This window comes from Somniosus microcephalus, chromosome 2 (genome assembly GCF_052327205.1).
Source record: "Somniosus microcephalus isolate GS21.2 chromosome 2, FLI_Smic_1.0, whole genome shotgun sequence".
Taxonomy (NCBI): domain Eukaryota; kingdom Metazoa; phylum Chordata; class Chondrichthyes; order Squaliformes; family Somniosidae; genus Somniosus; species Somniosus microcephalus.
Window position 1 is genome coordinate 92,501,981 of NC_140988.1, and position 15,757 is coordinate 92,517,737.

At 40.4% G+C, this 15,757-nt stretch overlaps 1 protein-coding gene across 1 annotated transcript in view; it reads right to left on the minus strand.

The window, feature by feature from the left end:
* Positions 1-547: 547 nt before the first annotated feature.
* Positions 548-15,757, minus strand: part of otud4 (OTU deubiquitinase 4) — a 116,832-nt gene continuing 101,622 nt past the window's right edge. Inside the window, exons 17-18 of the mRNA XM_086011179.1 lie at positions 12,361-12,401; positions 548-10,050 (exon numbers count right to left, since the gene is read on the minus strand). Coding sequence (XP_085867305.1) covers positions 8,398-10,050; positions 12,361-12,401 — 1,694 coding nt within the window. The 3' untranslated portion in view covers positions 548-8,397. The remainder of the gene's footprint in view (positions 10,051-12,360; positions 12,402-15,757) is intronic.

Below are 15,757 nucleotides of genomic sequence, written 5' to 3' on the forward strand. Positions count from 1 at the left end.
GGTAAACGGATTGGACTCACCAAAGTGTCCTCTCAGCAGGCAAAGTCCCACCTCGAGGATTAACTAGTGAGTTAAAGGGCCTACTAAACTTTGCACAAACTGTGCAATTCTGTAAACTGTGAATCATTGGTAGACTATATAAATAGAAGTCATTGGTGGGATCCACAGAGGTGTGCAGACCTTGAAATCCGCATTAAACAAAGCACATGGTGAGTCAACCAAAACCAAAGTTTGAATGCAAAATCAAGAAATTGTATTCCAGGATCTTCAGCTGTGTACTGTGAAAGTAGAAAACTTGCCACATAAAAACCTAAAATGTGATTTGTTTGCAAAATTCTAGTGACGATGAATTGTTTCTTTGTGTCCTGGCAATTGTGAGCATTATAGATGATGAAACAAAAGATATATTTACAAAATGATGCCGATATACACAGCAGGAATTGGGGAAGTCCCTGTCTGACAATGGTTCCTGACTATTTCAAGTTCTTTTTCTCTCTCCTATGCCCCAGTTTATCGCCTCATCAAAGATCATCAACAGATATTACAATCCAAGACACCAGTTTTTTTAATATGCAAGGCACCAGTTTTTAAAGTTTTGTTCACAAGCACTTCAAGATAAAAATACAAAATAAGGAAGCATATTTCCACAACCAATGAGAATTGCACATTGAAAATTAGAAAAGGCTACAAAATACAGTTCAGTTTACATTACAACAAAATAAACCTCAAAGTTCAGATTATATTGCATCTCTTTATGCATTACACAGTAAAACATGTACCCTACTGGTTTAGGCACAATGCAATTAACACCACATCCTCAAAAGAAAACAAACAGTCCAATAACAAAAACTAATGGATCTCAAGTAACGTCTCTATTATTACAAAGCATCTGTCAATAATATATTTTCACGTGTTTTTGTTGATAACCTCTAGCAAAACAGAAATAAATCATGAATATAGACACACACACACTCTTCCCATATCAATGTGCTGTAATGTGTGAAATCAGTTAAGATGTCTAATTTGGGCACTAATGTTCTGGCAATAAGTCTTATTGCATAATCATAATTAAAACACACCCACAGTCTCAAATAACATTACATTGTGAATAATGTTTTCCTGATCATGTTAACAAGTGTCAGTGCAATATATAATCCCTGTAAAGATGTGTACAAAGTTACCAAATTAACATCTCATCTTTTGATTTAGTCACCTTTCAGTAAAAAGGTTAGAACATTCATTGTAAACCAGATACACTGATGCCCACATCTGTAATGATAGTTACAAACTTTTTTAAATTGCTGAGCTATAGTGAAAAATACCACAAAGGAAACAATATATTTCAATTTAAAGCCGAAATATTGAGAATGGGCTAGATCAAGGCACATAGTCACTAGGCTAGGGAATACTGGGGAACTTAACTGGATACAAGCCATTAAAGGTGCTCCAATTTCCATCAGGTGATGATACAGGGCTATGTGAAGAGTGTGGAGCAGTTGAATAGTAATGATTTGCTCTAGCAAAGATACAGATACAATAGTCCAAATGTCCTCTTTCTGTGCTGTAAACTTCTTTGGTTATAATTTGGAAATCCATAGTAACTGACAAAAGTATGCAGGTCGGGGCAGGAGTCTGAACGTCAAACAACTGCAGTCAAAACTGTGTATACACACACAAATCAAAAGAAACCAAAAAAAGGCCCATCTCTGGGGCAAAAAAAATATGCAGAGTGCTTTGTCCCCAATGCAAGGTCTTACAGCAGCAGGTTAGTCATGTATGGAAATAACTAAATACTGTAGATGCATAAGACAAATTGATGATAAAATTCAAGGTTCTGTAGTTGGAAACTGTTCACTAGCAAAAGTTTCATTTGCAATCTAGTTTGAATTTTAAAATATCTTGGTTCATTTTCACTATTAATAATGTTGTTTTTGCTGATGAAGCCCAACTACCTCTCCCAGACCTTCAATGGCACCAACATCACAGAAATCCAGTGGCCAGGGGCTTAACTGAACCAACAACACTGTGGCTACAAGAACAGGGCAGAGACTGGGCACTCTGTGACAAATGGTTCAGCTCCTAACCAATGTTCTCTTTAAGCTGTGTCGCGCTCCAGGGGGTCCCACGCAGCCAGTGAGGCAGCTTTTAAATTAAAAAAAACGTGCACGCGTGGACTTTTGAATGGGCCACGCAGCCCTTAAAGGGGCCACGCGGCCCAAACATTTTTTACAGGGAACATTGCTCCTAACCCCTCAAAGCCTCTCCACAAGACTCAAGTCAGGACTGTGATGAAATATTCACCGCTTACTAAAAATAAAATGCCACACAAAAATGTTGCAGTTTCTCAAAATCTTAAGGCCCACCAGCAAGAGTACTTCACAGGAACATATAGTGGGTGCTCCAGGTGGCATGTACAAAATGATCAAATATTTAAATGTTCAATTAACTACCACAGATATCGTCTTCCACATTCAATGCCGCACCTGTCCCTTTAAGTAACTGCGCTGTGCCTTTGGTCAGTTGATTTCCACCCACTCTACAGTACACAAGACCTGTCCCTAACACCCTTAGATCTTTGAGCAGAGGCAGCAGCATCAATATCTTACGTAAAACAATAGCAATTAAACACAAGCCAAAAAAGTTCCAAGTAACAACACACTAGAAAGAGAATCAAAGTCTAAAGAAAGAAAAAGTCTTGTATTTATATAGCGCCTTTCACGGCCACCGGACGTCCCAAAGCGCTTTACAGCCAATGAAGTACTTTTTGAAGTGTAGTCACTGTTGTAATATAGGAAACGTGGCAGCCAATTTGCACACAGCAAGCTCCCACAAATAGCAATGTGATAATGACCAGATAATGTTGATTGAGGGATAAATATTGGCCAGGACGCTAAGATAAGCAGGGAGTTTTATATATGGAAGTTGAACTTCACTGCAAAGAATTAATTAGACCATATCCATAAAAGTTATTCTAATATATTTTCCTCATTAGTTTAAGCTTTACACACAGAGTTTACCAAAGTATTTCAGCAACTGCCAGTGGACTCTGGGAGGTACATGTTCAAGTTTGATTGGAGTACTGCAGTTCTGAAGCACTTATCATGGGCTGTTAGACCAAGACAGTGATGAAAATATGTAAACTGCTGAAGCTAGCTCCCTTACAGCTCAACTGACCTCATGGGCATTAATCACTGGGGAAAGGTACAACATTCAATGTAAGTAGTAAACTAGAGAATCAGCATAAGCTAACCATTACCAAGTTAGCTGAGGTAGGTGTTGGCGGCCCAATGCGAAGGCCAAAGTAGTACTCAAGAAAAACGGCATAGACAACTAAACAAAAAGTGAAACGTTTGAAAACCTGTACATAAGTATTCCTGCAACGGTTACCACAAAACTGATTGTGAGAAAGGAAAAACTAAATTATTTTTTCTGAGATGTAGAGAAGAATCAAGAGTGTTGCATTCAACAGGAGAAAAAGAAATAAGGCTGTTATTCAAAATGAGACCATAGATTTAAAAAAAGGCAAGACAAAGACGATCACCTGACTCACGTAGTGCACAGTGCAAATCTCTTTTAAAGGACAATGTCTATGTGACTTTTCTCTATCGGATGTTAGCTATTGCTATATTTATGTGAAGTTTAATCAATGAGAAAGGAGAATTTTCTAGTAATTGTACTAAAACCTGTTAGTTTGTGTTAATTATGTAACTATTTGGCCAGTCAAAACTCTGGAATGTCAAAAACTATTAGTAATAATAAACTTGGGGTCCAGATTTTGACAGGTTAATGGTCACATGACTAAAGCTTAAATCCCACATTAGCAATGTAATGGAAATCAACTGTCTAAGCAAACAGGTTGTCGCATCTATGCCTAGCCCTAGTGAATATGTCCACTGCAAATGCGAAAATTAACATATGACCAGAATAATTTTGAAGTTGTCTTCTAAAATGATAACTGGCCTCAGAATTGATTATAACTGAATATTTTGCTTTTTATAGTTGCTGTATTTTGCATGTTAATGTGAAAATAATTCTATGTTATTCCACTGTGTAAATTTTCTAAACAATACACCACCTTATTAAATTGTGCCCTTAAATACTTAATTTTGAAAAATAAGTTTGAGAAGTATTCTTCTTTGGACTTCCTGCTAAGGGAACTTAAAATGTATTCCTGGCCAAACAGTACTATACTTGGTTGGTTTTCTGGATGTAGCACTGGATTCATTTTTAGAATCAATTCAATAGCACAGCAGTGGCAGCTGGATAAGAGTAGTGTTGCATATCACCTGTAAGTCTTCACTTGAAAGGAAAGATTTGAACCTGAATTCAGAATCTAATCAGTTTTTCAGAAATTCAAATTTCCTTGGGAGAGGGGAGTGGGGTGGAAGAAAGAGAATAGGGGTAAACAGGGAAAACAATTCTGTTCAGAGCACCAGGCAATATCTGAGTCAACCACTGTTGCAATTATCTGGGGCATCTACTCTCAACTAAGCAAATTCAGATACAGTTGGAATCATAGAATTATACAGCACAGAAGGAGGCCCATTGTACATGTGCTTGCTCTTTGAAAGAGCTATCCAATTAATTGATACCTGAATTAATCTAAATTGTTAACTTGAATCATGGAAACTACCCAAGCCTAATCTCCACTTCCCACCCTCCTGGCCTTTGAATAAAGCCCTACAGTAACTCGGAACCATATCACATTCTTTCACGTTTATGCACATTGTGTGGCTTTTACAGCCATGTAAAGAAATGATGTTGCCCTCTAATATTTAAGAGACTAACTGAAAGGATGCAGCTCATCATATTTTTAGTTTTGACAACTTGCAGCTGTTTTCTTCCTTATCAAGTGCCTACCCAGACTTGCAAAATAATCCTGCAAGAGCTTGCTGGAACCATTACTGGGGTGAGAGAAAAAAGAGAGATCCAAAATTGTGGCAGCTACAGGCTTTCACTATGACCTTTTCCTATTGTCTTTTGATCTATTTTAAAAATGCAATACAAATACTCCCAAATCAACCCATTGAGTTTCTGCCTCATCTATTTATCCCTGCAGATAAGACAGAATTACCAAGGTCTATTCCTGTTGATTCAGGTAATTTAGTAAATTGCTAATGAATATTGTTACTTAGAATTCTGTCTAGCTAATCATATTAATATCCTCTGATAATAAAACATATGTATTGGACTGGAAACAAATATTGGCCAGGAAAACAGTAAATGAGCAATGGCAGGCCTTCAAGGCAGATATAGATCAGGTAAAAACCAAGCATATTCCCATAAGGAGGTAAGATGGGGCATCCAATGCTAGAGCTCCCTGAATGACAAGGGAAATAGAGATTAAAATAAAACAGGAAAAGGTGGTTTATGACAAATGTCAGGTATAGAATACAGTAGAAAGCCAGGCAGAATAGAGAGAGCATAGGGGGAAATTGAAAAAGGATATAACTAGGGCAGAGAGTACGAGAAAAGATTAGTGGGTAATATAAAAAGGAACCCAGAAATCTTTTATAAACATATAAAAAGTAAAAGGATAGTTAAAGGAATGGCAGGGTCGATTTGGGACTAAAAAGGAAATCTTGTGAAGGCAGAGAACATGACTAAAATACTGAATGAGTACTCTGCACCTGTCTTCACAAACAAAGAGGATGAAGTTAATGCCGCAGTAGAGGGTGGGGGGGGGGGGGGGGGGTGGAAGTAGAGATATGGGATAAGATAAAAATAGATAGAAAGGAGGTGCTAAATAGGTTGGCATCTCAAAGTTAACAAGTCCAGATGGGATGCATCCTAGGTTGCTGAGGGAAGCTAGGGTGGAGATAGCAGAAGCTCTGACCACAATCTTTCAATTCTCTTTGGATATAGGAGTGGTGCCAGAGGACTGGAGGATTGCAAATGTTACACCCCTGTTCAAAAGAGAGGGAAGGGATAAACCTGGGAATTACAGACCAGTCAAACGTCAGTGGTGGGAAAACTACTAGAGACCATTGTCGAGGACAAAATCAATTCTCACTTGGAGAAGCATGAGTTAGTAAGGGACAGCCAGCATGGACTTGTTAAAGGCAAATCATCTGACTAACCTGATTGAGTTCTTTGCTAAAGTAACAGAAAGGGTTGATGAAGGTAGTGCCGTAGGTGTTGTATATATGGACTTTTAAACAGCATTTGAGAAAGCACCACATAACAGATTTGTTCGGAAAATAAAAGCACATGGGACTAAAAGGACAGTGGTAACTTGGGTACGTAATTGGCTAAGGGACAGAAGGCAGAGAGTAGTGGTGAACAGATGTTTTTCTGACTGGAGAGAAGTATGCAGTGGAGTCCTCCCGGGGTCAGAATTAGGACCATTGCTTTTCTTGTTATATATAAATGACCTGGACTTGGGTATAGGGAGTACAATTTTGAAGTTCGCAGGTGATACAAAATTTGGCAACATAGTAAATAGTGAGCAGGATAGTAGCAGACTTCAGGAGGACATAGACTGGTGAAATGGGCAGATACATGGCAGATGCAGAGAAGTGTGAAGTGATGCACTTTGGGAGGAACAACAGAGAGGCAGTATAATCTAAATGAAACTATTGTGAGGAGGGGTGCAGAGCAGAGGGACCTAGGGTGCATATTCACAAATCTTTGAAGGTGGCAGGGCAAGTTGATAAGACAGTTAAGAAAGCATATGGGATACTTGGGTTTGTAAATGGGGGCATTGAATACAGAAACAAGGAAGTTATGCTAAACCTTTACACATCACTGGTTAGGCCTCAGCTGGAGTATTGTGCACAATTCTGGGCACCACAATTTAGGAAGAATGGCAGGGCATTGGAGCGGGCACAGAAGAGTTTTATCAAGATGATACTAATGATGAGGGACTTCAGTTATGTAGTGAGATTATAGAAGATGGAATTGTTCTCCTTAGAGCAGAGAAGGTTAAGGAACATAAGAACAGGAGTAGGCCATTCAGCCCCTCGAACCTGTTCTGCCATTCAATGAGATCATGGCTGATCTGTATCTCAACTCCATCCACCTGCATTGGCTCCATATCCTTTTATATTCCCTTGCCTAGCAAAAATCTATCGATCTCAGTTTTAAAATTTTTAATTGAGCTAGCATCTACTGCTTTTTGTGGAAGAGAATTCCACACTTCTACCATCCTTTACAGGAAGAAGTGTTTCCTAACTTCTCTCCTGAATTGCCGGGCTGATTCTAAGGTTATGTCCCCTTGTCCTAAACTCCCGCACAGCAGAAAATGTTTGTCTCTATCTACCCTATCAATTCCTTTCAAAATCCTAAAAACCTCAATTAAATCACCCCTTAACCTTCTATATTCCAGGGAATACAAGCCTAGTTTATGTAAACTCTCCTCATAATCTAACCCTTGGAGCCTTGGTAACATTCTGGTGAATCTGCGCTGCACTCCTTCCAAGGCCAATATCTCCTTTCTAAGGTGCGGTGCCCAGAACTGTACACAGTGCTCCAGATGTGGTCTAACCAGGGCTTTGTATAGCTGTAGCAAAACTTCCTCCCCTTTAACCCTCTAGTTATAAAGGCTAACATTCCAATAGCCTTTTTTGATTATTTTTTGCACCTGACTACTACATTTTAGTGATCTGTGTAAATGGACCCCTAAATCTCTTTGGACCTCCACTGTTCCTAGCTTTACACCATTTAAATAATACTTACGTAACTGCATTGAAATCAATCTGCCACATTTTGCCCACTCACGTAATCGATCAACATCTCTTTGTAATGTTATGCTTTAGTCAACACTACTTATTATATCACAAATCTTTGTGTCATTGGCAAACTTGGATATATAGCTCTATATTGTGTTATCCAAGTCATTAATAAATATAGTGATTAGTTGAGGCCCCCACACAGATCTTGTGGGACACCACTAGTCACTTCTTTCCAATAAGGGGAGATCTAATAGAGGTATTCAAAATTTAGAGGGGTTTTGATAGAGCAAGTAGGGAGAAAGTTTCTTTTGGCAAGTGGGTTGGTAACCAGAGGTCACAGATTTAAAATAATTTGCAAAAAGAACTAGAGGGGAATTTTTTTTTTTTTTTTAATACAGAGAGTTAAGGTCTGGAACACACTACCTGAAAAGGGTGGTGGAAGTAGATTCCATAGGAACTTTCTAAAGGCAACTGGACATGTTTTTGAAGACAACTAATTTGCAGGGCTATGGGGAAAAGGCTGGGGTGTGGGACTAAATTGGACAGCTCTTTCGAAGAGGCACGGCAGGCCAAATGGCCTTCTTCTGTGCTGTAAAATTCTATCGCTGTTGCAAAAAAGGGGACAAAAATGTTTAAATCCTTGCAAAAATAGCGAAGATCTGCTCAAGTCTAACAGTGCTATTTCTATTTCTATCAGTGTCAATGTTTTCCACAATTTGCTCAGTTACCATTTCCTTACAGCAGGATTAGGTTTCCCCCCCTCTCTATATCTCTGTTTTTTAAAACTATTGCGTTTCCCTTCACACAACACTCCACTGGCATTTTCCACAACTGCCCGATTCTGAAATTCTTTTACATCATTATCTCTTTTGTTGCCAAGACCAGTTACTTCATCAAGTCTATTCTGACTCATATAAAGCCTTTGGTTTTCCACTTTTTCCTGTACGTTTTCATTTTTGCTTTCATGCCCATCAGCAACAAGACCTATAGGTATTTCAGAACTTTGTACCACTCTGTTTACACCCTGAGCATTGCTGTCTTTAGTAGATGACTTGCTATCTCCCTTCTTTGTATCAGCTGCAGAGTCCCTACTGTTAACATGGCTATCATGTAAGCAACTTGTGCTTTTTGATGACCAAGGTTTTCCTTGCCATTTTTTCCTGCTCATTTCCTTTTCTCCCTTCTTACGGACATAAGGAGAACGTCGATACACAGTCCTTTCTGAAGGACCATCTTCTTTTATGTAGTGTCTTTCCTCTCCCAAAGTCCGATTGTAAAAATGCACAGGTTTGCTACTGCTTAATATGGCTGGCATTTTGTAATTATTCTCAGAGCTTTGATTCGTGAAGGTGACTTCTGCAGCATGTGCAACAGTATCAACTTTTGATTCACCAATGCTCTGTAAAGTTAAATCACTTCTGGATTTTGCCTCAAAGGGCTGACTAGCAACTTCCGAATGACTTGCATCAGCACCCGCAAGCTTTTGGGGCTCAATAACTTCTGTATCCACACCAGGAAGCCCTGTGGCAGGTGCTAGACTTAGCTTTTGTGTCAGCAATGGCTCTTTTTCTCTTCTAAGGGCTGAGTGTTGCTTTGCACGTCCTTCATGAGGACTAGGAGCTGATCGCTCCTCAGCACCCGAGGGACCTATGTTTCCAACGCCACCGCCAGGCTCTATCATTAACTGAGAATCTTTGCAAAAAACAGGCTGAGCCTTAGACAGCCTGCCCTCTCCAGCACTGGTGAATACTACTGGCTGTCTCCCCGTCTCTTCTATTTCATGACTCTGAGTGTTGCCTGACACCCATTCACACAGATCTGGTGCACCAACCTTTTGGTCACTTTGACATGCAGAGCTCCCACTATTTATCGGCAATGGAAATACATGACTCGGTAGAGCCATATACATCGGATGAAAACTGAAAGGGTGCATGTGTGCATTCTGGCTAAATAATGCCTGTGGTACAGGTGTTCTCCATCCAGAATGTTGGGTTCCATCTGAAATCAGGGTAGGAAAATACCGTGGGAAAAAGGGATTAAAGTTTTGCTGCAGCTGTTCAGGGGTCGGTGAGGCTAGGACAGATTTGTTATTGTGAGCCAGGAGTGGTGTAGTTGCCTGTGGTAGTGAGGAATGGCTGCCATCATCACCGACATCTCTTTGTACCGACTGACCAGGGGCATTGGTCTCAGTAGGACTGGCTATGTGTGGTGGGATTGTAACATTCTCATTATGCATATGCCCAGCAGTTGCCTGGAACCAAGGATTCGGGTGAAGTACTGGAGCAGGGACCCTTGGATACATCCCACAACTTTTCAAATAAGCCTGGTTCAGTGGATACAGATATGAATATGGTGCCCACAATGGCAAACTGTAAGCCTGAAAAGAAAAAGAGAGAGATTTAAGTTTGATATGAAAGAGCACAATCACTTACATGTGATATAATAAATCACTGGTTACCAGTACAGCAGTTCTCAAACTGTAGGTTGTTAACATGCGAGCTTCCATCAAGTGAGTCACCGATACTCGTGGCTTGATGTGCTGTTCATCGCAGGTCACGGCTCCACCTCCTGCCCAATGCTGCTGCTTCACTTAAAGATTACACTCTGCCACCTTCAGTGGGCAGAAATTCCTAATCTCAATAGTTTTTGCCAGATTAGGGATTCCCAACCTTACTGAAAAATTCCCTTCTTAAGAGTGAAGCATCAGCAAAACAAGCTCCATAATTGTTAGGCACCTATCCTAAATACAAACCACTGTTCACATTATGTAACACTATTAATAGGCCCTATGCCCCATGTTGGGAGACTTATGCAGTCCAGTTGTACCTAAAGGACATAATGTATGATTTATATATGTTGTGAAACACGGACACCTTACATCTCCAGTAGACAAGAATGCTCACCGCAGAATTGGCCGCAAAGGACAATGCTTCTGATTGCAGCACTTTCAATTTTCTGACCATTAATTTTAATCACCAGAAAAGTGGAAGTGGCCCAAAAAGGGAGCACGCTGACCTCTGTTCCTGATTCTCCGCTCTACACTGGCCATAGAGCCTCAAAAAATTTAACCCCATAATATGAGATTTATTTGCATAAAATAAATTCTTAAAACCTTTGGTCCAAAGGTAGAAGTAGTAGCTATAGAATACTTAGCATACTGTCAGTCAGGTTAGTGCATTAGCCAATAAAATGATGCCCCTTGGTGATTTTATAAAGGATAATTTTATGGACTTGCACTCCTAGTCCTACACTTCAGCCACCAGGAGTGTGTACCAGGAATTAGGGTGAGCTCCAAATGCCTGAAGCTGTACTTCATTTAAACGATTATCTTCTGAGGGATGAATTTGCAAAATTGCCCAAATAGATTGAAGTTGGAGCAATTTGGAAATGACAGGAAATATATTGCATTTGCCTGGCTGTCACATGAGTTCTAATGCTGCTCATAATGCTATTCATAGAATCATTGGGGGCGAAATTTGTTTTAGCCAGTAAGGTTGCCGGTGTCACCAGCAACTGGAGTTAACGGCCGCTAAAAAGGGCCGCAACTTTAATGGATTTTTCAGCCCTTTCTGCCTTTAAAAAAAATATTCAACATTAAAAAGTCCCTTCCTGACCTCAAAAAATGGGAAAAATACCTCAGCACTAACACACATGGCTCAGTAAGCCAGGGAAGGGCACCCAGGGTCTTGCACGCAGTACTCCAGCTTTGTGCAGGGCGTTCACACTGCAAAACAGGCCCTCAAAGCACATTGTATCTTTAACTCAATAAAAATTTATGTAAAGCGGCTTTATTATGCACATAAACGGAGAAATATGTTTATAAATACTTTCTAACATATGGGTGTTCACAAAATGTATAAGTTTGCCTCAGAGTATAAATACGGTTTTGCTAATAACTCAATGAGTAAATGTAGTGTGTGGCACTGAACCACACAGACCAAGAAGATCGTAAATTCTGGTTCTATACTAAGTTAGTTGAATTCTGCTGGGTCATTGTGGGGTTGCGGGGGGGGGGGGGGGGGTGAGACGTTACAATTAGCCCAAGTGTTTCCTTAGTTCCTGAAGGGATACAGGGAAGAAATCAGCAAAGGGTCCTGCTTCTGATCCCTAAATAGTTAACTCCTCCTGGAAAATGCACATATGCAGACAACAGGCAATGGTAGGATTGGGGACGTTGACCATGTTCGAAAGGCCTGCTGGCACTCGATGTCTAGGCACACACGGGAAAGGCCACTTGCAGTAAAAAAGTGGAGAGCTGCCAGCACCTGCGGAACTGCACCCCAACAAGAGTCACCATCGTCAGGAGAGGGGTGGAATGGGGTTGGGCGGGGGGGGTGGTTAAGAGTAAACATAAATATGCACTCTCACATTTATAGGATTGGACTTAAGTTGATCCCCCACAAACATTTTAATATTGTATGTAAGTTTTGTGTTATATAAATGGACCATAAAAGCAGCAGCAATAGCAATTCATTTAATGCAAAAAGAGAGTAGATTGCAGTGTGCTACAATGGCCACAAAACTGCCTAAAATGAGAATGTGGCTTTAAGAAAACCAAATATTTAGGAATTAAAGTTGGTCTTGCAGAAACATATGCAAAGTAAGTCAGTAGAGCAGACAAGTTTCCTGTTGTTAATGATTTTTTAATCCTCTGACTGGAACAGCTACTCAAGGCAAACTGGCCTACCTTAACACCAAGGTTGTAGAAAAAGCGTAGGATGCTTTTATCTATTGGAAGAAAGGGACAAGGAAACAACATTAGAAATCTTTTTCCTAAAGTAGTCACAAGTGCCTGTCAATTTACTCAATTGTGCATGTTCCATTAAATTTAAACACAATCATTGAAATCCAAGTACAGTGCACAATGTGTTGGAATACCCACATGCTGTGCAATTGAGGTTATGACACAGGTTTGTACTTACAATTCCCCATACATCGAATTGAAGAAAAAGGAAGTATCACCCTCAGACCATTCCCACATATCTCCTAACAGTTAGCTCAAAACATTGCTGGTGGAGGCCTTGAAGCAAGTTTCTTCAATCTTTCCTTCTAACTCAATCTAGTCCCTTTAAGATTGTGAAGTGTGCATAATATAAACAGTGATCACAGAGTTTGCTCTAATATACTAGACCATCTTTTGCAACCAACTTTTATACTGGTTCTGTTTTAATTCAGATTCCAGGAGACTAGTTTCCTGTCCTGGTTCTAAGCTGCTGAATCCAGCTCCCTTACTCTGGCAGTAGCCTCAAAGACCCATGAGAAACATTTGGAGCTGGCTCACGACACCAGTCTCCCAGAATAAAACTAAAACAGCACCAGTATAAAAGCATCTTTTGTTGAATGCTTTAAACCTTGCAGGGAAATTACTGAAAACCAAAAGTACTGGAAACACACATGTCTATCATCTGTACAACAACAGCTTGCATTTATATAGCACTTTTAACATAGTAAAACATCACAAGGTGCTTCACAGGAGTGTTATCAAACAAAAGTAGACACATAAGGAGATATTAGGACAGGCAACCAAATACTTGGTCAAAGAGGTAGGTTTTAAGGTGTGTCTTAAAAGGAGGAAAGAGAGGCAGAGAGGTTTAGGGAGGAAACTCCAGAACTTAGGGCCACGGCAGGTGAAAGCACAGCTGCCAACAGTGGAGTGACTAAAATTGGGGATGTGCAAGAGGCCAATACTGTAAAGAGAAAAAACAGCTTAATGTTTTGGGTGTGGATCATTCATCAGGTCAAATACTGATGCGACTTTCATCCTGATATTTTGGGGATTTTTCCCTGACTTTCATTGTGAAAATGATGGTGAGAAAGGAAAGGTTCAAGCCAAATAAGATGACCCAGCAATTACTCGTCTGATTTGCAATGAAAAATCTTTTCAAGTTTCCTAAGCCGATACTTCAGATCTTCTTGAAAAGATGTGTGAATACTCACCGAGGCATGGCCATGATCAAGTACAAGGCACTAACTGGGGAATGGGTATGTGGGAAAGGGATTATTAGCATTGTTGCATCTGATTATGTTCATAGCAAGGATTGGTCCCATTCAAATAATTTTCAGCAATATTACCAGAAAGTAAAAACAAGAAGGGCCCGAGTTTGGGTGGTGCCTTATACAGTACAGGAAGGAAACTACACGATTAAATTAAATGATCACTGCTGCAGGAATAGTCCTTGTGAAAACTACAGATAGGCTTTGCTCATTTGACAACTTACCCACGCATGGAGAACAAAACAATGTTTCCCCCCACCCCTCCCAAAAGTTGGTATTTAGTGTATATCTCTCTGACATAAATTTGCAAATCCACTTACAATTTAGCAAAAGGAAAAATACTTTAAATTGAGGACTGCAATAGTTAAAACAACAAACCATCCACCCCAATCTAGCTTTAATAATTTACAAACGAATAAAAATTCCTCTATAGAAGAAATTTCACTGTATCTGTGACAGAGCAACATCTGGTCCACATAGCATAAACTTTTGTGTCTAAACAGCAGCCAGTTTGAAACATCCCAAGTAAGTATGAAAATGCAAGTCAGCTATACTTTTTTTTAAATTATATTTTAAGCAAGTTTTAGAAGGGCTTAATATTTGCGAAACACATTTTCTGTGAAGATAATATATCTTAAATTGAACACACAGAGATTTATTTCAACTACTATCTTTTGAACCAATCAATTCAGGAAGGCGGAGAGAGAGATCTGGGTGTTCTAGTGCACAGATCTCTAAAGGTACATGAGCAATGCCATGAAGCGATAGCTAGAGCGAATAGGGTGTTGGGGTGCATTCATAGGTCAATTGAGTAGAAGACGAGGCACACTGTTTTGTCCTTATACAAGACTTTAGTTAGGCCTCACTTGGAATACTGTGTCCAATTTTGGTCTCCTCACATGGTGGGTGATAGAGACTTTAGAAAGGGTGCAGAAGAGGGCCACTGGACTAATTCCCAGTTTAAAGCATCTTAGCTATCTAAATAGGCTAAAAGAATTGGGACTCAACACTTTAGAGAAGCGTAGACTTAGAGGTGATCTGATTGAGGTTTCTAAGATAATGAAGGGAATAGATTGTGTTCCAGCTGACAGTTTGTTTCAATTAAATAGATTAGGGAGGACCAGGGGCAATAGTCCTTCTAATTTTTTTTGGGGGTGTGCGGCCCCTCCAAATTCCTGCGCATGCGCAGTTTTTCCATTTAAAAGCTGGTGAGCTGGCTGCGCAGGATCTCCAGACTGCTGCGTGGTTGCGCAGCTTAACGGGAACATTGGCCAGGGGGTTCACAATTTTAAGCTGTATTAGGCCAGGTCTAGGTTAGATGTCAGGAGGTGGTTCTTTTCCCAAAGAATGAACCTCTGAAACAGGCTGCCGTCTCATGCGGTGGATGCTAATTCGCTAAATTCCTTCAACAAGAGCTGGCCTTGTTTCTGGGTGGAGTGGATATCACCTCTTGCAAAAGGTAGGTACTTCAGGGCCAGAGTGATCTCCTGGACTAGTTTTGATCTCCAAGATGGGTCGGAGAGGAATTTCCCAGATTTCCCCCCCCCCCCCAAATTGGCCTGCATTTTTATGTTTTTTTTGCCTTTCCCAGATCATCACATGGTTTTGGGTGGAGTGGAGAGTGTATATACTGTGTTACACAAGGTACAGGAAACTGTGTGTTATCCAGAGGCTAAGTGTCTGGCAAGCTCGAGCCACCGGCAAAAATCAGGAGCCGTTTTGTTAGTTTTTTTTTCTTCTCGTGGCTTTTTTTTCTTCTCGTGGCTTTTTTTCCCCAACAGTCAGGCTCTGGAAAGTCTCTCTGAAGCTATTGCTAAGCTACAGAGACGCTTCCAAGGTACGGGCCGACTGTTTAGGAGCTGTTGCTAAGCAACAGTGTTTGTTGTCAGATATGGAGATGAAAAGCTCCATATGCTTCAACATTAACGTTGGTGTGTCCAGCAGTTTTGAGGGAACGGCAACATCTCGGTCCCGTCGGTGCCGGATAGCACAAAGTTTCCTGTATCACAATTGTGGGGGACAGGCTGGATCAACTGGAGCATCGTTAACTGTCTGGCTGAGATTTTCCTTACCTCGGCGGCCCCGCTGCT